Source organism: Sus scrofa, chromosome X (genome assembly GCF_000003025.6).
Source record: "Sus scrofa isolate TJ Tabasco breed Duroc chromosome X, Sscrofa11.1, whole genome shotgun sequence".
NCBI classification, from domain to species: Eukaryota; Metazoa; Chordata; class Mammalia; order Artiodactyla; family Suidae; genus Sus; species Sus scrofa.
This window is the reverse complement of record NC_010461.5, coordinates 103,306,231-103,332,209: the sequence shown is the minus strand read 5'-3', so window position 1 is coordinate 103,332,209 and position 25,979 is coordinate 103,306,231. Positions and strand designations below refer to the sequence as shown.

Below are 25,979 nucleotides of genomic sequence, written 5' to 3'. Positions count from 1 at the left end.
AATCCCAGGGCATAGGTGTTATTACTATCCCATGTTTATAGATAAGGGAATAAATCCAAATAAAGTATACTAACTGACCCAGTTCCAAAAACAGAAAACCACAGAAACGGAATTAAAACATGTTAAGTGGCTCCCAGGTCCACTCTCTTAACCACTACACTGTTGTGCCTCTACCACAGAATCTACCTTCTCAATAAACAAAGCCTGAGCTTGGGCTCTGGCATATTCTTTCCTCTTAGAGAAAGGAGATAGGGAAAGGGCAAGGAAGAGGTCACAGAATCAAAATTGCCTCTTTCCCTACAATTCTGTTTCTAGTAAATGAAATAATGTGATGGAGCTTTCCTTTATTCTCCCATCTGACAGTGTACACCTTTAGCAGTGCCTTTGCAGGGGGAAACACAGCCTGCTGCATCATTTCTATATCACGAGGTTTGGAGGAAGCCTTCCATCTGACTACAAACCAGGTTCACAGCTGCTTATCTTAGGAGACTTGACAAGGTCACAGATTGAAATGCTATGGCTATATTATAATTAGAGATTAAGTGAAAATTTATTCAATTTAATAATTCAAGAATAGTTTGCCTTGTGTCTGTTATAAATAACAGGGTATCATTATCATATATTATTTTAAAACAAGCCTAATTAACTATATTTCTTTTTTTTAGGTCTTATACTTGTTGAGGAAGATAATGCAAAGGCTAAACATACAAATACAGACAAAAAGTGAAAAATATTCTTGAGGATAGCCTTGCTTTACATCTATGTACAATGCATCTGAAATGATTATATGACCCCATTTCTGAAGACAGATGCCCTTATACCTAAAAATTTGCTTCAATCCCTAACACGTGCATATGTAAAATCTATTTTTGTATAGCAGAATGTGTAAAAGAAAGTTTCAAAGTTGAACACTTCTTCAAAAAGACATGTTACTGACCTATTAGTTTTATTATTACCCTGCCTTTCTCATTCAGTGCCATTGTCTTGAGACTATTTTAATTTTGAATCCCAACATAGTAATATTTTTTAAAAATTTTGAATATTTATTATCAGAGTTTATGTTCATGATACCACAGTAAAATAATCAATCTTCTGCCATAACGAATTTTAAACTGGCAATGTAACTTGTTTATTAGCTAGACAGATCCTTTTCTTCATTCATAGATCAGTGAACACAGTTGATAAAATTATCCAGTAGGCTGAAAAGAACCATAAACAAATATAGATTGATAGATACAGATAATAATGTCACATAACTGGTCTGAAGTTATATAGATACATAGATCAATATCAATATCAATCTATATTGAAGTTTTATATACATACAAGCAAGTTATGTGGCATTATTACAAATCAATTCAAATCCTTCACTTTCTCCACTCAAGTAATTTGATTTCAAAATAATCTTACTTGTAATTTTTTGATATTTCATTTTGTTTTCTCTCCTTTGTTTTATTAGTTTATCAACAGGACAATCAAGTTTTACAAACCACTTAGGGTATATCTTTAAGGATGTGATGGTGTGAATGAAGTAGAAAACATTACCTAAGCCCTTGAGGAGTTTACAATCTGATTAAGAAGATAACATTTAAATGTATTAAGTGATTAGAGAACAGACTGAGACAGTGCCCTGAAACCACTAATATAAGCTCCTATCCAACGGAGGGGAATCTGGTATAGGGAAGATAGGTGAGGCTAATATAAACTTTTCCAGGGATATAGAAGTTGCAGAAAGCAGTAATAAATGTAGAAAAAGAATAGTAACAACTGACAAGATATTTACACTCATACACACAGTGGCCCTCATAGGTTACAAAAAGTAATGGAGACCCTGACACTCAGAAAGCTATGCAAAAATCTGAAATGTTATCATCAGGCCCTTACAACTACTGTTTTAACAATAAGTGTACTATGTATGTCTATATATTATTAGACCTTATGTTTTCCTAAAAATGGAATCTATCAAATGTAAATAAAGGTTAAAATTTGTAAGCTCTTATACAAAACTGTAAATCTCTCAACATAACTTGGCTCTGGTCTGGAAGTTTTACATCTTTAAGCAAAAAGCTCAGAGAAATTTGAAAGTGTAGACATAAATGAAATAAAATACATTTCATATATTGCATTCTAGATGAAATGAAAACACCTCATTTATCAATACAAAATAGTAATCTGAACACTGACTACAAACCCATTACTATACATATATATTGTATATTTATATTATCAAAGTAGAGAGACATGATACTAGGCCTATTTATATGGGCATTATTTTAACCAAAGAAAAACAAAACAAGTGAAGGCATATATTATTGCACTTCATAAATATTAATTTAAAAGAATTTTTTGTAAAAAACCAAACATGCCTCAGAGATCATATTTTTACCTTTAAATATCCTATGGAAAATGTTATACATAATTTGCATTCAGTATTTACTTGTGTATTTTAGAAATTGTGGCTAGCTTTCAAAAATGTACAAAATGCAACACCTGTAAAATTTCCATGATGGGGTAGTTTACATGGTTTTAAAGAGGTGGAAATAGCAAAATTGAATTTCTTGAATAATATGGAGTAGTTGTTAGTCTTAAGAGCTTTGGAGTCAGACAGGGATTCGCAACCTGACGTCACCACTTACTAGCTGTTTGACTATGGGGGAAGTCAACATTACTCTTTCTGGGCCTCAATTCTCTCATTTTAAATTATGGCTATATAAACAGAACCTACCTCATGATGTTATTGTGAGGCTGAATGTACATAAAGCATTCAGAGTGTTTAGCACAGTCCTCCAGCCAATGACACAAACATGCTCTCAATAAATATTAGCTGTTATAAAAATTATTTTTACAATTGAAATAAATCAATCTATCTCCCAAAATGTCCAGCCTGTATTTGTTCTACCACAACAGTAAAAAGTGTATCATGAAAGCTCCATTATAATATTCATTTTTCTGAGGTGGAATTAAAAAAAAAAAAAGAAAACACTGTGGTAGGTTAAGTTAAAGGAACGTGTAGTCAGTTATTCTCTAGTAATGTAAGTACTAATTATGAAGTTGTCAGGACTCTTTTCATTGTCAGGTCACTCCCTATCCACCATCCTCCTCCTGATATAGCAATAAGCATGGGGAGGATTATGGGGGCAGAGTGGGCACTAGGACTTAGCAGCTGGACTGGGGTGGTGGGAAGGATCCACGGTTTATATGCTTAGTTTGTGCATCTGAGGTGAGCTTGCAAAAAAGCCTGGGAGAAGGGGGATAAAAGCAGCAACACACTTACTATCATGCTTCCCCCTGATTGCTCAGAAAAGTTATTCACCTCCCCTCCCCACATGCACCCACTCAGCAAACTAGGTTTTCTATCAGAAAAGTGGGGTGTGTGCAGAGTTGGTAGGAGACACCAGCCACTTGTATTACTGTCTAATTGAGTGAGCATGCCTGGACAAGGGCTAACCACCACACTGGCTGTTTGGAAGTTGCAGAGCAACAGGTGGACCATCCAAATCCTGAGACTACTAAACCCATGCTCTGAATTCCTACTCTCAATCATTGTGTCTACGTGGTTACATCCTGTGGAAAGTTCTTCACTATCTGTGCTTATGGAAATCGTGTGCATCCCTCAGGGCCCTGTACCAACTTCTCAGGGGGCTTCTCAGAAGTGTCAGGGTTCTGCCCAGGCTCCTGGGGCTCCTCCAGGGACCGACAGTGAGGACAGAACCTTCCCTCCCCAGAGCAGAGGAAAAGGTATCCATCTCCTACAACTTCCAGTCAGCAACACCGCCTGAGAGCTCTGAGGTTCAAGAGAATTCAACGCCCTGAACACCCTTCTTGAACCTCTCAGCCCCCACCACCAGCCCCAATGCAGTCCTCTCAGATCCTGAGGCCTCAGCAGGAAATGGAGCCTGGGGAACTACTTGCAAAGAAGAACCTCTCAAGTTCTGGTGCAGGAGTTCAGGGAACTCAATTTGAGACGTACAAGGAAAAACTGGTTTAAAAATTGTTTGAAAATTTATAACAAATACCAGTAAAGGGGCTGAGAAGGGAGGGGCTGTGGAACAAACCTAATGCGGAGGGTCTCTATGCCTCTGCCAAACACTCCCATCCACCTTCAAGTTCACTGACTGCTAAGTCTCCCGAGACTGCACCAAGTGCACATTTGTTTCTTCGACAGATAATCGACAGAGCTCCTTCTAGCCTCATGCTTGACTGTATTTTAGCTTTCAGAAGTAAGGATTTTAAGAAGGCTAGTTGGTTGCTGTCCTTAGGGTAGTGAAACTCCCCAACTAGGATAATAGGGGGCTTGGGCAGGCACACTAAATATGCCCCCAAGGAAACAGCTTGGGGATCCCAGAGAGCTGGTCCTGGGTGAACCTCACCCCCACGGGCTCCATCCCCCCTTTGCCCCCGCCCCCGCCCCCCTCCGACCCCTCCCAGCCCAGCGTGTGCTACCCGGCACCCCACGCCCGCTCCCCGCCGGCTCCTCCCGCCGCCTCCGCCCCCTCAAACTCGGCCCCCTGCGTTGTCCTCGTCCCACACTGACTTCGCTCCCGCCGCGCCGCCGGCCGCACTTCCCGCCTTCGCCTCGATCCGCGCCGCCGCCGCTCGCGCCACCGCGCGCCGCCCGCGCTCCGCTGCCGCCGGCCACCTTTCGTCGCCCGGCCCCGCAGCCCTCGCCTCCGTCGCCGCGGCCGCGCCCCAGACTCGATCGGCTCTGCGCTCCGCGGCCGCCCCGGCCCCCGGCCGACGCCGCTGTCTCCGCTGCTACCACGGCCAACACGGGGGCCACGCGCCGCCGCTGCCGCCGCGCCGCCGCGACTCGCCCGCCGCCCACCATGGCCCCGCAGCAAACAGGTAGCAGGAAGCGGAAAGCGCCCGCGCTCGAGGCGGCCGCCGCGGGCTCGTCGTCGCAGGGCTCGGCGGCGGCGGCGGACGGAGACGGGCCGCTGCTGCCCAAGAAGCCGAAGCGGCCGGCGGCAAGACGCTCGCTGCTGCACTACCTGAAGGGCCGCGAGGTGGGCGCGCGGGGCCGCGCCGGGCTCCCAGGCTTCGAGGGCGAGCTGCGCGGCTACGCGGTGCAGAAGCTGCCTGAGCTGCTGAGGGAGCGCGAGCTGGCGCTGGGCACCCTCAACAAGGTGTTCGCGTCGCAGTGGCTGAACGCCAGGCAGGTGGTGTGCGGCACCAAGTGTAACACGCTCTTCGTGGTGGACGTGCAGTCGGGTCAGATCACGCGCATACCTCTGATGCGGGATCGGGCGCCCGGGCCGGCCCGGGCCCAGCCGAGCTGCGGCATCCATGCCATCCAGCTAAACCCCTCCAAGACGCTTCTGGCCACCGGGGGGGAGAACCCCAACAGCCTGGCCGTCTACCAGTTGCCCACGCTGGATCCCGTGTGCCTAGGAGACCGCCATGGCCACAAGGACTGGATCTTCGCCATTGCCTGGATGAGCGACACGGTGGCCGTGAGCGGCTCCCGCGACGGCACCGTGGCGCTGTGGAGGATGGACCCCGACGTGTTCCAGGGCAGCATCGCCTGGCACAACAACGCTGGGCTCCCCGTCTACGCCCACATCCGTCCGCGGGACGTGGAGACCATCCCCAGGGCCAGCACCAACCCCAGTAACCGCAAGGTGCGGGCCCTGGCCTTCAGCGGCAAGAACCAGGAGCTGGGAGCCGTGTCCCTGGACGGCTACTTCCACCTGTGGAAAGCGCGGAGCACCCTGACCAGGCTGCTGTCCATCAGGCTGCCCTACTGCAGAGAGAACGTGTGCCTGACCTACTGCGACGAGTTGTCCTTGTACGCGGTGGGCTCCCAGTCCCACGTGTCCTTCCTGGATCCGAGGCAACGCCAGCAGAACATCCGGCCCCTGTGCTCCCGAGAGGGCGGCACGGGTGTGCGCTCCCTGAGCTTCTACCAGCACATCGTCACGGTGGGCACGGGCCACGGCTCTCTGCTCTTCTATGACATCCGCGCGCAGAAGTTCCTGGAGGAGAAGGCCTGGGCCACCCCGCACTCCTCCCCGGGGCCCGCAGGGAGGAAGCTCAAGCTCACCTGCGGCAGAGGCTGGCTCAACCACGACGACCTGTGGGTGAACTACTTCGGTGGCATTGGCGAATTCCCCAACGCGCTCTACACCCACTGCTACAACTGGCCTGAGATGAAGCTCTTCGTCGCTGGGGGGCCTCTCCCTTCAGGCCTCCATGGGAACTACGCTGGCCTCTGGAGCTAAGGATGGCTGTCCTGTCCTCAGAGTGCCCAGATTTACCTTCCAGTCCCCTCTCATGTTCCTTCTTCAGGCTGTGTTTGTGCTTTTGACTGTGGCTTTTATCTTCCAGGTGGAAAGTGCCCATCTTACCTCTGCTTAGTGTATGAGGCAGAGAGAGAGAAGGCAGAAGTGGTCTCTTGGGCAATCAAAACTTGGTGTTAAGATTTTTCTGCACCTCCTCCAACACCACCATCTTTTTTGCCTCTCTTACAAAGAATTTTCGCTAATCCTTAACTGTGGTCTCTCTTTTTGAGTGATTCACCTATGCTCTTTCTCTGGGCTGATGCAGCCATGGTTCCAACTACAATTCAATACTTTAGTTTTTATCGCTATTTCAACAGTATGTTCACATCTTTTACTCATTTCAGATGTATTTCTGGAAAATGTGTGCTAAAAAGTGTCTTTTGGGCTTGTCTGAGGAACTACCCATCATATAACAGAGCAGGTTTATAGTCCTGCTCCAATTAGAAAATGCATTTCAAGTTCTAGATTGCCACCATTTGGGGTATGTTTCATTTGGATGTGGAAACTCAGTGTTTGTTGTTTGTATATTGTTGGTGTATAAAATACTTTAAAATATGTTCTCTTAGTTAAGAAATCTTACAATGATGTTCATCCTATTAATCACATTTTTGATTATTTAGTAAACATTTAGTATCAATACCCCCCAGACCCTCAGCCTTCTTGTTTAAATCTGCTATATTATGGCCTGTTTCCTTGGGTAGCATTTATGCTACAGATTTTCAGAACTAATCAAAACTGGCCTATATGTGGCAGGACAATCGGGGAGGTACTTCAGGGGTAAACATTTCTTTACATTTCAGGTAACACTATCCAGGCAGCCATTTACAGAGAAAGGCCGGCTGTTGTGCTCAATGTAGGCGATGTTGACAATTTTTTATTGTATACATGGATAAGTCTTTTATCTGGATTGAGTATGTGATGTATTGTAGGAAAAAAATAAAACATGTTGAGCATTTTAGCAATTAAGCGCTAGGCTAAAGTTTTTGAATGCTTAAATATGTACTTTGTTTTTTCTTAATTGTCCTTCCAGGAATATATTTGTCAAAGCCAAAAATCTTCCAGGAGAGAAACTGAAGGTGAAATATCACCTATGCACACATTACTCTGTACGTTTGTTTTTGAAAAGCAAACTTATGCCATTATCATGGGTTAAAAAATTCAATATCATCTTGAATACCCTATCTAACTATACTTGCTATAGGTTAGGACAGTGTCTTGTGTCTTTAAGATGATTTAACAAACTGTTTTTCATTTATACAAACATACATATTGTGGTTATAACTACCTACATATATACTGTGGTTATAACTGCCTACTCACGTATACTGTGTAGTTGCGTATGTGTATGTATTACTTCCCATGTGAGGAAAAGGCCTAGATGTATGCCACTTTATATGTGCAGATATTTCATATATTGTAAACTACATCTATGAACATGTCCCACTTGGCATTTTTGTTTTAAGTACTACATGCACATGACCAAAAAAAGAATCATACTTTATGAAAGATGTAGAGTGAAAAGTGAGTCTCATACCCCAAGTTCCCTAATCTCCTGCCCATAGGTCACAAGCAGTACATCTTGTGTGTGTACATCCATTTAGAGATAGTCTATACATATATAAGCATATATGTATGTGTGTATGCAACTTTTATATAAATGACAGCACATGCTTTACATATCTGTGCCTTTTTATCATAAAATCTTAAAGATTGTCTCTCATACACATCTACCTAATTCATTTTAATTGTATGGTATTCCCTAAAATATGGTTGGAACATATTTTATTCCTTTATTACACTTTTGATGAGCATTTATATTGGTTCTTATTTTCTGTTACTATGAACTATTCTGGAGCAATTACTTAGGTCCATACATCTTTGTGTACATGTGTATGTATACCTGCAGGATAAATTCCTAGAAATGGAATTGCTGGGTCAATTTTACATATACTAGCCATTGCCAAATTACCCTCCAAAGAGGTCCTACCAACTTAACCTTCTATAATGGATGCACACCTGCTTCACCACACTCTTGCCAACAGTGTGTCATCAAATTCTGTGCTCTTAACCAATCAGATAGCCGCTTGATCTTAATCCTTTCTTCCTAAGCTACTGTGGCTGAGTTAATTAGATTTGCGGTCAGAGTACCAAGTAGGTTCTGAAACAAAGATCAAGAATATGAGGAAATGAAGGCAAGCAATAAAAATACTGTCAAAGCAAAGGCAGAAAACACCTGCAGTTCAGGTTCACGTATCTGCAGATGGATTACAAAAGACTACATTTCTTAGATGCTTAGCTGGACCTAGTAAAGCTTCCTGGCTTATTGCACCCCAGTTTCACTTGTACTCAGTGCATCACATGTCATTGAAGAAAATCCAAAAAGGAGATGATGAGCGCCTGCACTAGGATATTTGAGGTAAGTGTGGAGATGGAGGAAGTTATTAGAAAAACGAGGGGAAAATACAATGAAGAAGCAGCATTTGATGTGAAGGGTGAAGAAAGCCAAGGAACTGAGGTGGACTCTAAGGCTCTGGACTGAATGTAAATGAACAGTGGCAACAAATGAATATAGAAAATATAGCTACAGAGGATACACATGGAGGGTGATTAACTCAACTGAGGACATGTTGAACTTGTGGTGCCTATGTAGCATCAGGAGAACATACCCAGTGAAGAAGTGGCTATATGTTCTAGAATGAGATTATTCACTGCTGGGAAGCTGAGTGCTATGAAATTCTGGGGAACTCTCCCTTTTAGGGGCAGTCAGAATAGAAAAGGTTTTAAAAAGTGGGGAGCAGAATATAAAATAGAAGAGGCTTATTTTACCCAGAAGCCATGACCTCACCAGCATGAGACAACAAAATATTTCCAATTATATTATAATAACTTTTGAACTCCACCTCAGTCACAAAGGGCAGTTTTTCTTTCAGAGGTCCTCCCTAAATATTTATCTAGGATTTCACATTAGCCCATTAATTCACCTTTTTTACTGGTTCTTATTGGTACCTTCTTGGAGAATGAAAAGTCAGAGTTTGGTCACAAAGCTGGACCTCACAGTGACTGCTGGACCACTTAACCTTGGTCTGAAATGTCACCAGCACTTCCAACAGCCTGCTGGCACCTGTATACCTGGCAGTCATGCCAAAGCCCTGGCAGCTCACAGAGCTGAAATAATACCTCATCACCAGATGCTACTAGCCCATGTTTGAGTTCCCGCCTCAATGCCACAGGTGCCACTTTGCCCAGGCTACCAGAAGACACAATCATAAAAGTACAAATATAGATAATTAGAAATGAAAAAGAAGGAATAATTACAGGCATAGGTTTATTTATGTCAGGTAATTTTAAAATCTGAATGAAAAAATTATCAGAAGATAGAAATAATGAAACTCCAAGAACAAATAAGAAACAAGAACAGACCAATAACCCCAGAAAATTGTATTATTTTGTTCAATCTTACTTTTCACACACATAAACATATAATTATAAGCATGTAGTAGGCATGCTAAGCCTCATGGTCTCACAAATAAATTATTTAACATTATCAAGGAATATTTCATTCTGAGCCACTTCAGAGCACAAAGAGAAAAATGTACTCTTTTCTATATGAGGCCAGTATAGTATTAATAAAAAAAAAAACCTGACTAAAATTGCACAAAATGAAAAGAGACCAGGTTTACATATATAGATAAATAAATGCAATGCCTCCTTTAAAAACACAGAATATAATCAATCAGTGTATTGAAAGGCCAAAGTGAAGCTAGTTCCTTAAATGCAAAGAGTGTTCACTATTGAGAAATCTATTATCTCAGTGTATCTTATTAACAGGTCAAATAAGAAGACACATGCTCATGTTAATAAATTCTAGTAAATAATTTAATAAAACCCTACCACAGTTCTGATAAAATCCTTAGTAAAGTATGAGAAAATATAGTCTTTACATGGTGGGTTTGTGTTGTGTTTCAAACCTGAACCACAATCTTCTTCAATGGTACAATATTTAATAGAATTAAATAGAAAAATAAAAATTCCTCACAGAGGAATTCCTATGAAAGTAAGGAACAAATGCAAGGATTCTAAAATCACTACTAGTATTAGTATTATTACAGAACTTCTAGATAGAGCAGTTTTAAAAGACAGGAAAATAAAAGGTATAAATATTAAAAGATGAAATAAGTTATAATTATTTGTACATGACTGTAAAAAATACAAAAGAGCAAATTGAAAAATTTGTTATGAACAAAGAAATTATTTAAGATGTTCTGTTTTGAAATTAATATATAAAATTAATATTTTCTTATTTTCACTTATTTACTCAAGCAGCAAATATTTCTTGAGTGCTTACCATATACAGGTATTATACCAGGTGGTAGAGACACTATGGTGAACAAGACAAGCAAGCCATGTCCTCATAAGGCTTGCGATCCATTGAAAAGGAAATAGTCAATAAACATGTAAACTAGTAAATGTATAGTATGACAGATGGTTGTCAATACTAATAGATAAATCAGAGTAAAAGAGAATAGGGGTTAGGAACTCCACGGGAGATGCAATTTTATTTTTCATTGAGATATAATTGACATATAACATTATATTAGTTTCAGGTGTAAAACATAATAATTTGGTATATTATATACTGCAAAGTGATCACCACAAAAAGTCTGGTTAATGTGCATCACCATATATAGTTACAATATTTTTTCTTATGATGAGAACTTTTAAGATTTACTGTCTTAGCACATTTCAAATATGCAATACAATATTACTAACTACAGTCACCATGCTATCCATTACATTGCCAGCACTTATTTATTTTATAACTGGAAGTTTGTACCTCTTGATCTCCTTCACCCATTATGCCCAACCCCCACCCTTGGCAACCATCAATCTGTTCTCTGTATCTGTGAGTTTATGAGTTTATTTTTTAAATATAGCTTTTTTTCACATATAAGTGAGGTCATATGGTATTTTTCTTTCTCTATTTGACTTATTTCACTTAGCATAATGCCCTCAAGGTCCATCCTGGTCACAAAAGACAGAATTTCCTTCTTTTTATGGTTGAATAATATTCCATGTGTATGTGTGTGTGAGAGAAAGAGAGAGAGCAGAAAAGAGATCAGTGTGGTTGAAGCAGTGTGTGTGAAAAAAGGAGTAGGGTCAGAGAGGTCATGGGGAACAACATCATGCAGAAATCTGTAAACAACTATAAGAACCTTGGACTTTAAATGAGGTGAAAAGCCAGAGTTTTGAACAGGAAATTTATGTTTTAAAAGAAAATCTGGATGCTGTGTAGATAACATACTGTAGACCATAGTGGGTAAAAGACAAGATGGGAAACCATTGGTTTACTACAGTAATCTGGATCAAAGGTGATGTGTGCTATATGCCAAACTAATCAGTTTGAAAATCAGTGGAGCTTCTAGTTCAAAAATGACAGACAACTCCTTCTAAGGCTCTTATATAAGTGACAGTAAAAAATATTTATATTGAGCAACTCCGTATTAGTGCTATAAAGCAGAAAGAGTACCACTATCAGATCAGGTATTTTTACAATGTTCTGGAAAACAGAAAATAGATAGGGTCACTTTGACAAATAAAGCTGAACGGTGTCCCCAAGCCTAAGATACTACTATGAGAATGCTGCCATTTTGATGGGAGCCAATGTTCACAGAGAATCTCTCCCAAAGGTTCCAGGCTATACTTTGGCATACATTGATAGCAGGAGTGATTTTCAAAATGGCAAGCACATTTGGAGGACTGTTCATGGATGGGTTAGCTAGTTGGATCCTTCTCCAAATGATGGAATACTAGACAGTTGTTAAAATTCTAGACTTGATTCTTAATTTAATGATGTGGAGAAGTAGCTTTGATAATGTTATGTGAAATAAGCAAACTGCAAACCAGAGACATAGTATAATTCATTTTTGTTTAAAAATAGGAGAAAGAAGATGAGAAGAATAAGAAAACAGTATATGTAAGAATATATACAAAAAGGTTAACTGTGTGTCTCTAGGAGATAGTCTAATAGGGGACTTTTTTCTTATTATATACATTTATGTAATATTTGAACAGGCTGTACTGATATGTATTTCTTTAGTAAAGATAAGGGGAAAAACCAATGAAGACACATTTTAAAAAGCCTCGTTGGAGAGGGGAGAAAAAGAAGAAGAAAGAAACAATCAGTGGCTCAATATGGCAAGAAACTAAAATGAGCTAAAGATGAGACAAATTCATTTTTATGTAGTATAGAAGTCCACGGAGGCCTCTTGCCAGAACAATTGCAATAGTGATCAACTGCATTCTCTCCAAGAAGGAAAAAAAAATTCAGTGTGTCTCAAAATTGACCATTGGACCCTTTGTCCCATTAACACCTGACAGACTGTGGTTTTCTATTTATTTCTTCTTACCTCCTCAAACTGATAGATTTTGGACAAGTAGTGTGAGAGTTACCTAGACACTACCTCACAATACCTGCTGAACAATGATGTAAATGTTCCTGACCCAGATATGGAACAAAAAGGAGATATGAACTAGAATCTACCAATTTCAAGAATCTATGTTTTACTTTAGTCTTTCTTGGTTAAAATCATAATATAATAATAATTATAATACAATATATATGTGAATTATATATACATGAATATATAAAATTCATAGCCAGAGGTTAATTTGAAAAACTTGTAATACTAGAGAGTTCCAATTTTTTGAATATTCATTTTTCCCCAAAACATCTCTGCTTACTATATGACCATAATTTCAGTTTTGAGTCTTGACACCTAAATGTCCATTAATCTTTTCTAGTTCTACATTCCCAACTATAATTATGGGTGGGGGTAAATTTTAACTTTGGAACAGACCAAGGTATATTCTCAGTAATTGCTATAATAATTAAATCCATTCCTATCTCTGATATCCTTTACTGATAATAAGGCCAGTCCTACATTATATTAATCTAAACTCTGACCAACAAAAAAAGGGACTTAGGGAGTTCCCGTGATGGCTCAGTGGTTAACGAATCTGACTAGGAACCATGAGGTTGCGGGTTCCGTCCCTGGCCTTGCTCAGTGGGTTAAGGATCTGGCGTTGCCATGAGCTGTGGTATAGGTTGCAGACGTGGCTTGGATCTGGCATTGCTGTGGCTGTGGTGTAGGCCAGCAGCTGCAGCTCCGATGAGACCCCTAGCCTGGGAACTTCCATATGCCGTAGGATCGGCCCTAGAAAAGGCAAAAAGACAAATAAAAAGAAAAAAGAAAAAAAAAAGGGGGACTTAGTTTTATTATTTATAGAGGGCTAGGAGAAAAATAACCACTAAGAACTTTAATAAGATGTATTGAGTCTATAGTTACAGATGGGGAAGAAACATAACTCATAAAGTCTTACTGTCAATATTAAGACTTGAGCACTATTAACACGTGGGAACATATTTGCTGCACATACTTCCCTATGGTTAATCAGAGGTCTTCTGAAAGCTAGACACTTTCCCTTTCAAAGGATTAAATACCATAAATATTTAGCATTGGGAATATAAAGCAAATTGGAGATATATAAATTTGTTCCTTTGTCCTCCTTTTCACTAGGTTATTACCCAATAATTAGTTATAACATTAACACACATCATAATAGCTGGTTGATATAGCTATATATAGATGAGTCAATCCATTGAGAATAATTCAAAGCAGTTATTTAGACTAATGTGGACCAAACCACCAAGTGAATAACAGTAATAATCTTCCTCACCCAGCTTATCTAGCTGTTTTGAATTTTGCAACCTGAGGATATAATATCATTCTAAGAAAACCAAATAAATATTCTCTATAGAATAAAGTAAAAGACTAAGATCATGGATTAAACAACTCCCTTTTAAAAAGACAACTTCTCATAAGCAAAGGAGCAGAGACATCATAGTAGGATCAGAACCTTCTGCTGAGACGGAACATTAGATAGAGACATATATTTGACCTTTAAGATCTCAATGGAGTAATGATCCTTATGTTACAGCTATATACATAAGTAGTAGCCAGTATTTTGTCTTCACCTGCAAAGTGCTTTTATTACTAGGCATGTTTATCAGGGTCTCTATCTTTGTGTGAGTGTTCACATATATAAAACTTGCATACAGATGGAGATAAACTATCTTCAACATGAAGAGCTCAAGGTAATGTCTTATTAAAATCTTGAATCTTCTTTGTTTTACTTTATAACTCTCTGTGGGTGACTCACCCAGTCTCAAAATGAAAAACACAAGTCAAATTAATGGCAGAGCACTGCAGTCACCCACAGCATCTGTTATTGTTATTGTATTTTTTCCAATTTGCTGGTATGAATATTGAGTAATGAATGATAACTTGGCACTACCATTCTTGGAGAATATGTAAACATTTTAAAAAATCTCAAAACTTCAAATCTATGTAACAACCAAGCCTTCATTTTACCTCAGTATTCTGAGTTGCTGCTCAGATAATAGCAATTAGTTCTGGCATTGTAAATGTCAAATATCAAAGTACAAAGTATATACTGTACATTATGCAGTGTTTATGGGAAATCAGATGACAGAAGTGACTACCTTTCAGAATCTATACTACTAATTAAGTTTTTCCTAAGGTCACTTCTTAAAAAGAAAAAGAAAAGAAAATGGTAAATAAATACGACAATTTAGTCATCTCATTATTATCATGCACCTATAGAATATATGGCCAAGAACAAGATTAATGAATGATAAAATTGTGTAGATCTACACATTAAAGATCGTATAGTATAATACTCTCATTTTTAAGGATCTATATATTTTTATAATGGTTGTTTTAAATGTATTTCCTGACTTTTAATTTTCAAATAACAAAATATACACATAATGTAACAAAAACTCATGTTTCTACCATCTAGAATTAACTGCGAGTAAAACTTGGTGAAGTGGAAGCCCTCCTTAAACATTATAAATTCCCTACTTGCCTCCCCAGAGGTAATCTCTTACTATAATGGTTCAGCACTTTTATACTGCTATCTATTTATATTTATTTAACAAATATTTAAGTACTTAGCGTGTGCTAGACTGTTAACACTTTCCAAAGGTTTATTTATTTAATCCTCATAGTAATCCACATTTTATAGATGATCATTTTACAAAGGGGTAATTACATAACTTGCTCAAAGTCATAAGAGATGATAAGATTCTGAGTCATATCCAGACTCAGTCCATACATATACATATTTCCATGTATAACATACAGGATGACTTTTATTAATTTTGTGTACCTTACAAAATTTACATAAACTACTTACTGAATTTATTCAGCAATTTGTTCTTTTTCACTCAACATTATGTATTTCAGATCTTGTAATGGTATGTGTATGTGTCTATACAGTTTATTTTAAATTGGATCATCCATTATATGAATATACCACAACAGATGATTATATCACTGGATAATTAGGTTCTTACCAAATTTTCTATATTTCTAACTATATTGCAATATACACATTTTAAAAAATATTGTGATGCACACGTGTTAACTGCTTTAGATTTTTTTTTAATGAAGAAGAGGACTTGCAATTTTATACAATATCTGCATTTTCAATTTGCTTCATGCTGCCAAAACAGAACTCTAAGCTTGCTGGGGTAAGAGTAATTCTGATGATCCCAAAGATGGCATACACTTTCTCCCAGGAATATGAGAAATAATCTGAATGATGTTGTTAAGGGATTTTGCAAATGTAATTAAAGTCCCAAATCAGTGAATTTTAAAATAGGGAGATTATCTGGAGTGGATTTAATGAGGTGGACTCTTAAAAGGGACTGGGCTCTTCCTGCAGAGAAAACGATTGAAGCAAGAGAGGTTTTTGACGCAAGAGATGTTGTCTGTTGCTTGCTTTGAAGATGAGTGACATTGACAGGATTTGTGGGTGGCCTATAGGAGCTGATAATGACCCCAACCAACAGTCAGGAAGAAAATGGGAACCTCAGTCCTTCAACCACAAAAACAAACAAACAAAAACAAACAAACAAACAAACAAAATGAATTCTGCCAACCATACAAACAAGCTTAGAAGCAGATTCTTCCCCAGAATCTCCAGACGAAAATAGAAGCAGGCCAAGATTGTGAAAGACACTAAGCAGATACTCAGTTATGTTGTGCCTGGATTTCTAACCTACAGAAGTGTGAGATAATAAATGGAGATTGTTTTAGGCTGCTCAGTTTGTGGTAATTTGTTAGGCAGCAACAGAAAACTAAGACTGGTTGTGTCAATTTTTACTCTCATAAATGGTGTAAAAAATTTCTCTTTCCCTCCTATCTTCACCAACACTTGATATTTTTCCATATTTTAACTTTTTCAGTCTGATGGATAAAATATAACATTTTATTGTTGTTTTAATTTGAATATTCTTGTTTACTAGCAACTAGATGGTTTTATAGCTGATGAAAGTTAAACCATAGTGAATGTGTTTATTTCTGTCATACAGCTAACTAAGAAGCAGAACAAGGATTGAAAGTTTGAGTTAATGAAATGAAATATGTCACTCTTCTGAAAACCCACAAAATCCCCTTTTATCTCAGTAATTCAATATATATCTAAAAGAAATGTATGTCATATCACTCTACATCATTTATCACTATAGTATAAATTCTACAGCTGAAATACAATCTGAGGTGAAACATGGTTGAGATGAGGAAAGGGATAATTATGTACTTCATTGCTTTTTCATAAAATATGGCTTGTTGATACACTTTTACTAATCATTAAAGCTGCCACTATCAAAACAAGCATGCCCTGGTCCCTAATTCTCTTTCTATGAACAAATAGCAGAATGATAGAACCTGAAAGAATAAACGTGCTCTGCAAATTCAATACAGTGTTATAGCTACTATGTAACTGCTACCTGAGTTCCAATATGCTCTGCAAATATAATATAGAAGAATATTCATCTTTGGACCACAGTGATAGAAAGACCTTTGTGGATTATAAATTTACTTCTGAAGGAAAAGCCACAGGTTTTCCTTGGTTATTTCTTCAATATCATAATAACACAAGCAGTGCATGTTAAGAGTATTTTTCTATGTTAAAATAAATATTGAAACTTCTAATTAAATAAAAATTAGGCATGGTAATCACTGAAATTGTACTGGTGGCTGTTAATGTGTTCAGATCTATAGTGAGTACACTTTTTCTACCAATGAGTTCCAGATTTTAATTGATTAAATATTGGCAGAGTTTGGAGGAAATGTCTATATGTTGCTAAATATTAACAAACAAGTGTAAACATATGTACACATCTCAACTAAGGCCTAGACATATAGCAGGGCTTATGTCCTCCTAGACTCCTCTCTCTCCATTCCCCTAAATCATCAACCTATTCATATCTAGTCTAAATGTCTCTTAGACTTTGCTCCTCAGGTTGTCTCAACTACTATTGTCCTGGTTCTGATCCTCATCTTCTGAAAGCAGAATTTTCAAATAATTTCCTATCTTGTCCTCAACCGACATCCTCATTCTTTACCAATCCATATTTTACTGTCATTCATTAAACCCAGATCTTCTTCTATGCTGTCCAATATGGTAGCCACTAGTGATATGTGGCTAATAAAATTAAAATCAATTAAAATGAAATAAAATTAAGGTTCCACAGTTTTTACAAGTGTGTAATATAGTAACATCTGGCCAGCAGCTACTGCTGTGGACATTGTCAATATACACTATTTCCAGTATTGCAGATTATAATACATAGTGCTGCTCTAGATTATTGGTTCACAGTTTTAGTAGGCTATCAGAATCAAACTTCAGAGCCACACAAAATTTGTACGAGAATGTTTATAGCAATATTATTCGTAACAGCCATTAGGTAAAAATAACCCAAATGTCCATCAGCTTAAAAGTAGATTAGCAACTTATGGTCTATCCATACAACGGTATATCATTCAACAATAAATGGGACTAAAGTGTAATACATGCTATGACATGGATGAACCTTGAAAAGATGCTAAGTGAAAGAAGGCAATCACAAAAGACCACATTATTTTATTATTTTATTGATATGAAAGGTCCAGATTAAGAAAATCCATAAAGGTAAAAAGGAGATAGTTTTGATAGTTGCAAAACACTTTAAATATACTATTAAACCAATGAATTGTACACTTTAAACTTGTTAATTTTGTGATATGTGAATTATATCTCAATATAGCTGTTATAAAAAAGAACAACAACAAAAGGAATTAAATTGTGGAGATTTTAAACATCAGATCCCAGATGCTAACTCAGTCCCACAAAATCAGAATCCCTACATAGACTATAGGATGATAGATAAAGCTAGAGGTAAAATGTATAATATCTATATAACATCCATCATATATATATATATATATGAGAGGGACCACACAGTTCAAATTCATATTGTTCAAGGGTCAACTATACATTGAAATGAATGAAAATTAAAGTATAAAATATCAAAATTGTAGGAAGTAGCTAAAGCAGTACTGAGATGGAAGTTTATAGCACTAATTATGTACATTAGAAAAAAAGAAATGTCTCAAATCAATAATCTAAGCTCCCATCTCAAAAACATAGGAAAAGAAGAACAAAATAGGCCCAAAGAAAACATAAGCAAGAAGACAATAAGGATTTTAAAAATCAATGGATTGAAAAATAGGAAAACAATAAAGAAAATAAATTAAGCTAAAGATTTGATTCTTTGAAAAGTTCAATAAGATTGACAAACCTCTAGCAAGACTGACAAAGAGCAAAGATACAAGCAATCAATACCAGGAATAAAACAAAGGATAGACCCAAAAGACATCAAAGAATAATAAGGGAAAACTACAAACATCTCTTCACAGATAAATCTGACAAGTTAGGTGAAAAGTATTTATCCTTGAAAAACAAAAACTACCTCAAGTTACTTAATATTTAATATATAATTTAATTAATATTGTGATTATTAATAAACTTTAATTGGTAATTTAAAAATTTTCCCCCCAAACCTCCAGGTCCAAGTGGTTTTACTGGAGAAATCTATCAAATGTTTAAAGAAGAATTAATACCAACTCCCAATTCATTTTATGAAGTTAGTAATACCCTGATACCAAAACCAGACAAAGAGAATATAAGAAAACTACAAACCACTATCCCTCATGAATCTGGATGCATAAATCCTTAACAAATATCGGCAAACAAAATATATAAAGGAAGAAATAAAATTGTCCTCATTTGGAGATGATATCTGATTGTCTATATAGAAAATCCCAGAGAACCTACAAGAATAAATTATAGAGCTCATGATTTCATCAAGATCATAGGATATATGAAAATGTGCAAAAGTTAATTGCATTTCTACATGCTAGCAATCAACATGGAGACACCAAAATTTAAAATGCAATGGTACTTACGATTTCTCAGAAAAGTGAAATACTTAAGTGTAACTCTAATAAAACATGCATATAACGTGTATATGAAAAATGACACATGTTGATGAAAGAAATCAAATAAGATCTAAATAAATGGAAAGACATACTATGCTCGGTTATTGTAAGATTCAACATAATAAAAATGTCAAGATGATATGCAGGTTTAATACAATTCCTAACAAAATCCCAGCACACTTTTTTTTTCCTCTAAAATGTGTATGGAAAGGTAAAAGATTTAGAATAGTTAAAATTATTTTGAAAAAGATGAATATGGTGGGTGGAATCAATGTTCCTGATTTCAGTGCTTATTATAGAGATACAGTGATAAAGTCTGAGGTATCAGTGGAGGGCTAGACATATATATCAATGGAAATGAATAAAGCACCATAAAATAGGTGTGCAGAAATATGCCCTTCTGATTTTTGACAGAGGTGCAAAAAGCAGTTAAATGGAGGAAAGATATTTTCAACCTATGATGCTGAAGAAATTAGATATTCACAGGTCCCAAAAAATAAATCTCAACTTAAGTTTCACACTTTACATAAAAATTAGCACAAAATGAATCATGGATTTAAGTGTACAATGAAAAGCCAGAAAACACTTGGCAAAACACTGAGGAAGAAACCTTGAATATAAGGTTAGGCAAAGGGTTCTTCAATTTGATATCAATATTCATACTCCAGAAATTTAAAAATTTGATAAATTAGTCTTCATCATAATTCTTGAAAATTGCTCTGTTAAGAGGCTGAAGAGACAAGCTAAAATACTGGGAGAAAATATTTGTAAACCTCATATCTGACAGAGGACAGAGAACTAGTACCTATAATATTCAAAGAACTCTCAAAACTGAAAGGTAAAAAAATAAACAGGCCACTTAGAATATAGGCAAAAGACAGGAAGAGATATTTCACTGAATATATACAGTTGTTAAATAGCCACATGAAAAGCTGCTCAATATCATTAACCAGCAGGGAAATGGAAATTAAAAACACAATGAGTATCAAGACACACTTCACATAATAGCTAAAAATAAAAAACAGTGACAACATCAAATGCTGGCAAGGATGCACCAACTGGATAACTCTGCTGGTGGGAATATAAAATGGTACAGTCAATTTGGAAATCAATTTGGCAGTTTTTATAAAACTAAACATGCACCACCACATGGCCCAGCAACTGCACTACTAGACATTCATCCCAGAAAAATGAAGACTTAATGTTGATACAAAAACCTGCACAAGAATGCTTATAGCAGCTTTATTCATAATAGTCAAAATTTGAAAAAGTAAAAACAACCCAGGTGTCCTTCAGTGGGTGAATGGCTAAATAAATGGCAACGCATGGAATTTTCAACAATAAAAAATGAATGAACTATGAACTATGGATACAGAGAATTATGTGGACTGAAAAACCTATCCTAAAAAGGTTGTCTATTTCATGATTTCGTTTATGTAATATTTTTGAAATGGCAAAATTATAGAAATGAATTTAATAGTTTTCAGGAGTTAAGGAAAGGGGTAATATGAGTGATTCTTATTCTGTATATTGACTATTCCTGCCTATATCCCAGTTGTGACATTATAGTACAGATATGCAAGATGTTACCATTGGGACAAACTAGGATCTCTCCGAATTATCTATTAAAACTGCATGTGAACCTACACTCATCCTAAAATAAAATGTTTAAGACATATTTTAAAATAGTGCTTAACTTCAGGGTTACATGCTATGCAAACATCAGCTATTATTATTAAAGAGCTCAGTAAAAGGATTCAGTATAAGAAGTGAAACAAGAAAACAATTAGCAGAAAATATGGTAAATATTTTATCATTTTAAGGTTGGAAAATTATTTTGGAATATAATACCAAAGCGAAAAAAAACCAAAGAAAATGCTATACATAAACTAAATTGTAGGAAGAAAATGGTAATTTGTGAAAATGCAAATATAGCAGATATACGATTAGGTGATCTCCAATGAGTCATGTTCTTATATAATCCCCCCCTCGAAATAAAGACAGAACTTGTGATGTGTTTGTAACCAATAAATATGGCAAAGGTGAGGCAGGTCTCTCTCTTGATTAGGTTATACCTATATAGTAAATGTGATGGCTTGACACTGTCATCATTAATTCACATTATGCAAGTCTCCGTCTTTTTTGGGCGAGTGGGGGAGGGAGGGCTGCACCTGTGGCATATGAAAGTTCCCAGGCCAGAGACTGGATCCAAGCCACAACTGCAGCCTATGTCACAGCTGGAGCAATGTTGGATCCTTAACCCACTGTGCCAGGATGGGGATCAAACTCATGCCTCTGCAGTGTCCTGAGCCACTGCAGTTGGACTCTTAACCCACTGAGTCACAGCAGAATTCCAAGGCTCAGTCTTAAAACACTGTAGAGCAAACGACTCTGCTGGTCTTGAAAAAATGAGCTGCTGTGATATGAACTACCTATGGAGAGAATCAAGTGACAGGGAGCTGTGGACTGTCTCTAGGAACTAAAGGCTTCAGGCATGCAGCTGCAAAGAACTGAATCCAGCCAGCAATCAGGTGAGCTTTGAGAGGACCCCAAACTCCAGAAAGGAATGCAGACTTGACGATAAGTGGAATGCAGCTTTGTGAGACCCTTATCTGAGGTCCCAGGTAAGTTATGCCCAGACCTTTTGGAAGAGACTCCATGGAAACTGTGAGCTAATAAATGCGTGTTGTTTTAAGCTACTATTCTTGTGGTGAATTTTTGCAGAGGAATAGAAACTTAATACAGCAAAATATTCAACATTGAATATTATCAGTAGGTAAAAAAGTCTTACAAAACAAAAAACAAAGACTATAACAAAAAAATTACCAGTGTATGTAACGACATTGGCCAAAGAAATATTTATAATTAGAATAAGAAAAAAATACCTATCCTCATTAATAAATCAGTAATGTGAAATAATGAGCTAGTGCTTTGTGCTAAACACATGAGTGAAATTTTTTTTCCTCTTTATAGCTGCATCCACAGCATATGGAAGCTCCCAGGCCTGGGGTCAAATCAGAGCAGCAACTGCAACCTCAGCCATAGCCAAGGCCCCACGGGATCCAAGCCGCATCTGCTTCCTATGCCGCAGCTTGTAGCAACACCAGATCCTTAACCCACTGAGGCAGGGATTGAATCCGCATACTCTGGAGACAATGCCAGGTCTTTAACCCACTGAACCATAGCGGGAACTCCTTGTTTTGTTTATCTTTACTTTTTTGATTTTTGAAACTTTTTTATATTTTTGTAGGTTTATTGAAACCATAATTGACATATAGCATTTTGGAAGTTAAGGTGTGAATGGGTGACTTGATATGTGTATGTATTGCAAAATGATTACCACAGTAAGCTTAGTTAACTCATCCACAATTACATATAGTTATTTTTTTGTATGCTGAAAACTTTTTAAGATTCACTCTCCTAGCAACTTTAAAGTATACGATGTGGTATTGTTAACTATAATCACCATACTATATATCAGATCCTCAGAACTCATTCATCTTATAACTGGAAGTTTGTACTCTGTGACCAACATCCCTCTATTTTCCTCACTCCAGTTCCTGGTAATCACCATTCTACTATTTCCATGAGTTTCAGTTTTTTAGATACCGAATACAAATGAGATCATATACAATTTGTCTTTCTCTGACTTATTTCACACAGAATAATGCCTTCAAGTACATCTATGTTGTTGCAAATGTTAGGATTTTCTTTTTTTTTTTAAATAAAGGCTGCATAGTATTCCATATGTATTCATCCACTGATGGACACTTGTTTCCATACCTAGGCCATTGTAAATAATGCTGCCATGAACATAGATGTACATATATCTTTTTGAGATCCTGTTTTCATGCCTTTTATATCTGTGTGTGTGTGTGTGTGTGTGTGTGTGTGTGTGTGTGTGTGTACTCAGAAGTGGGATCAAGGATCATAGTGGTTCTATTTTTAATTTTCTGAAAAACCTCCATACTGTTTTTCATAGTGACTGTACCAACTTACATTCCTACAAACAGTACACAAGAGTTCCTTTCCTCCACATCCTTGCCAACACATGTTATCTCTTTTCAGTTTTATTCTAGAAGGTGTGAGATATTCTTTCTCTGTTTTTTATTTTCAAAAACTAACTGTAACATTTCTCACTGGGTGCATCTATTTGGGGAGTTTTAGACCTCATGAGCATGGATTTCCATTTTTCTCCCCAAATTTGTGAAGTCTTCAGCCATTATTTCTTTAACTAGACTCTCTGCTCTTTTCTTCTCTGGGATTCCCATAATGTACATACTATTTCTTTTGATGTCATCCCATACATATTATTTCCTTTGATGGTATCCCATAAGTCTTTCTCATAACAGAATTGCTTCACTTTTTTCTCATTCTTTATTCTTTTGTTCCTCTGACTGGATAATTTCAAATGAATTGTCTATGACTTCATTGATTTGTTCTTAGGCTTGGTGGAACTGCTTTCAAAGCTATATATTGAGTGTTGTGTTCTTCAGCTCTATGATTTCTGTTTACGTGTTTTTTTTTTTGATGGTTTCTGTTTCTTTCCAAACAAATTGAACTTCTCAATTTGTTCATGCAATATTTCCTAATTTTGTTTATTTGGATGTCTGTTCTTGTGGGTCACTGAACTTCTTTGAGATGATTATTTTGAGTTCTTTATCAAATAGTTCATAGATACCTATTTTTTTAGGATCAGTTTTTTTGAGCCTTGTAAGTTTCCTTTGGTGGTGTTATGTGTACCTGATTCTTCATGATCCTTGTATTCATTCATTGATATCCACACATTTGAGTAATCAAGTCTCTTATAGGTTCCCCTCTGCAGGAAAAGACCTGCACCAGAGAGATCTGTTTGGGATTATGGTTAAAGCTCAAGGTCTTTAGTTGATCAGGGTGACTTCTCCCACTCTAAGTTTAGGAGAGTGGGTATTGTTGGCTGAGATCTGTAGTTGGGTAGACCTTTTGGCAGGGATCCATAATCAAGCAGGAACATTAGCTAGTCTCTATGGTTGGGTGGGGCTGCTGGCTATGCTCCATATTCAGATGAGGCCACTAGCTAGACTCCAAAATCACGTCAGATTGAACAGGATCACCAACTTTTTTCTGCGGCAAGGCATTGCTATTAGTTGAACTCTATGATTGGGCAGGGTGGTAGACTGGGTTTCCACAATTGCTTCTGGTAGGGTGGGGCTTTGGTCTATGCTTTTCTGCCAGTTAATGCCATTGGCTGTACACTGCTTTCAAGCAGGGCCACAAGCTGTGCCCAAAGTTGGGCAGAATTGAAGACTGGATTCCAAAATCTGGCAGGTGTCTGGTTGTGCTCTGTTGTTGGACAAGGTTGCTGGCAGGGCCTTCAGCTATACCATGCTGAAAGTATATCTATGGTCAAGTGGGGTCACTGTCTAGTTTCCCTGGTTGAATGGGCACAGGCTATAATGAGTGGACTGGGTCACTGGCTGAAATCCCTGTCTGGGCAAGTTCACAGATTTTGCTTCAGAAATTGGGCAAGGCCATAGGCTATCCTCTGTTGTAAGGCAGGGCTGTAGGATAAGCCCTAGAGCTGCCCTGGTACTCTGGCTAGGCTTCTTGGCTGAACAAACAGAACTTGAGGGTATACTCAACAGTTGGGAAGGGCTTCTAACTTGCTTCCCTGTCCAGATGGACCGCAGAATATGCTCCATGGCTGTCAGACATCTATTGATAGGCTTCCTGATGGGACAGACAAGAGGCTATGCTAAGCATTTGGGTGAGGCAGTAAACTTGCTTCCCTTCTTGAGGAAAACTATAAAATGAGCTCTACTGCCAGTATATTTTTTCTGAGGACCGAAACTAGGCAGAACCACCTACTGAGCTCCTGGCCAGAGGAGGCCACCAAGTAAGCCCTGCAAATGGGCCAAGCCACTGGCTGTGTTCTCTACTTGGGGGTCACCACCTAGCAGAACATTGTCTGCCAAGATCTATGCATGGTTCCTGTAAGTCCTGCCCCCTTTCTGTTTATATCTGATCCCCAGTGGGTCATCTCCACAGATTACCCCAGCAATCCCTGTAAGATGAAAATCAAGTTATTCTCCCAGGAAGTGTCCTGCGACACTGGGAAAGCTGGATGTCTACCTTGTGTTCTCTTTTTCTCACTAGAGAAGTCTTAGACCCAGGGTGGTGCTAGGTTAAATTTTTTCTACCTTTTTGTAGGACAATTTTGCAATATATCACACCACGTCTACTTCTATATCTTGAAGTAATTAAAAATTTGCAAAAATATGTACAAATATCAGCATTCATGAAGTGGAAA

General features: G+C 37.9%; 1 protein-coding gene across 1 annotated transcript; it reads left to right on the top strand.

The window, feature by feature from the left end:
* On the top strand, window positions 4,752-9,742 carry LOC100521308 (DDB1- and CUL4-associated factor 12-like protein 2). Its single transcript, XM_003135360.4, has one exon. It carries the CDS (start codon window positions 4,827-4,829, stop codon window positions 6,219-6,221), a length of 1,395 nt encoding a protein of 464 aa, XP_003135408.1. The 5' UTR covers window positions 4,752-4,826; the 3' UTR covers window positions 6,222-9,742.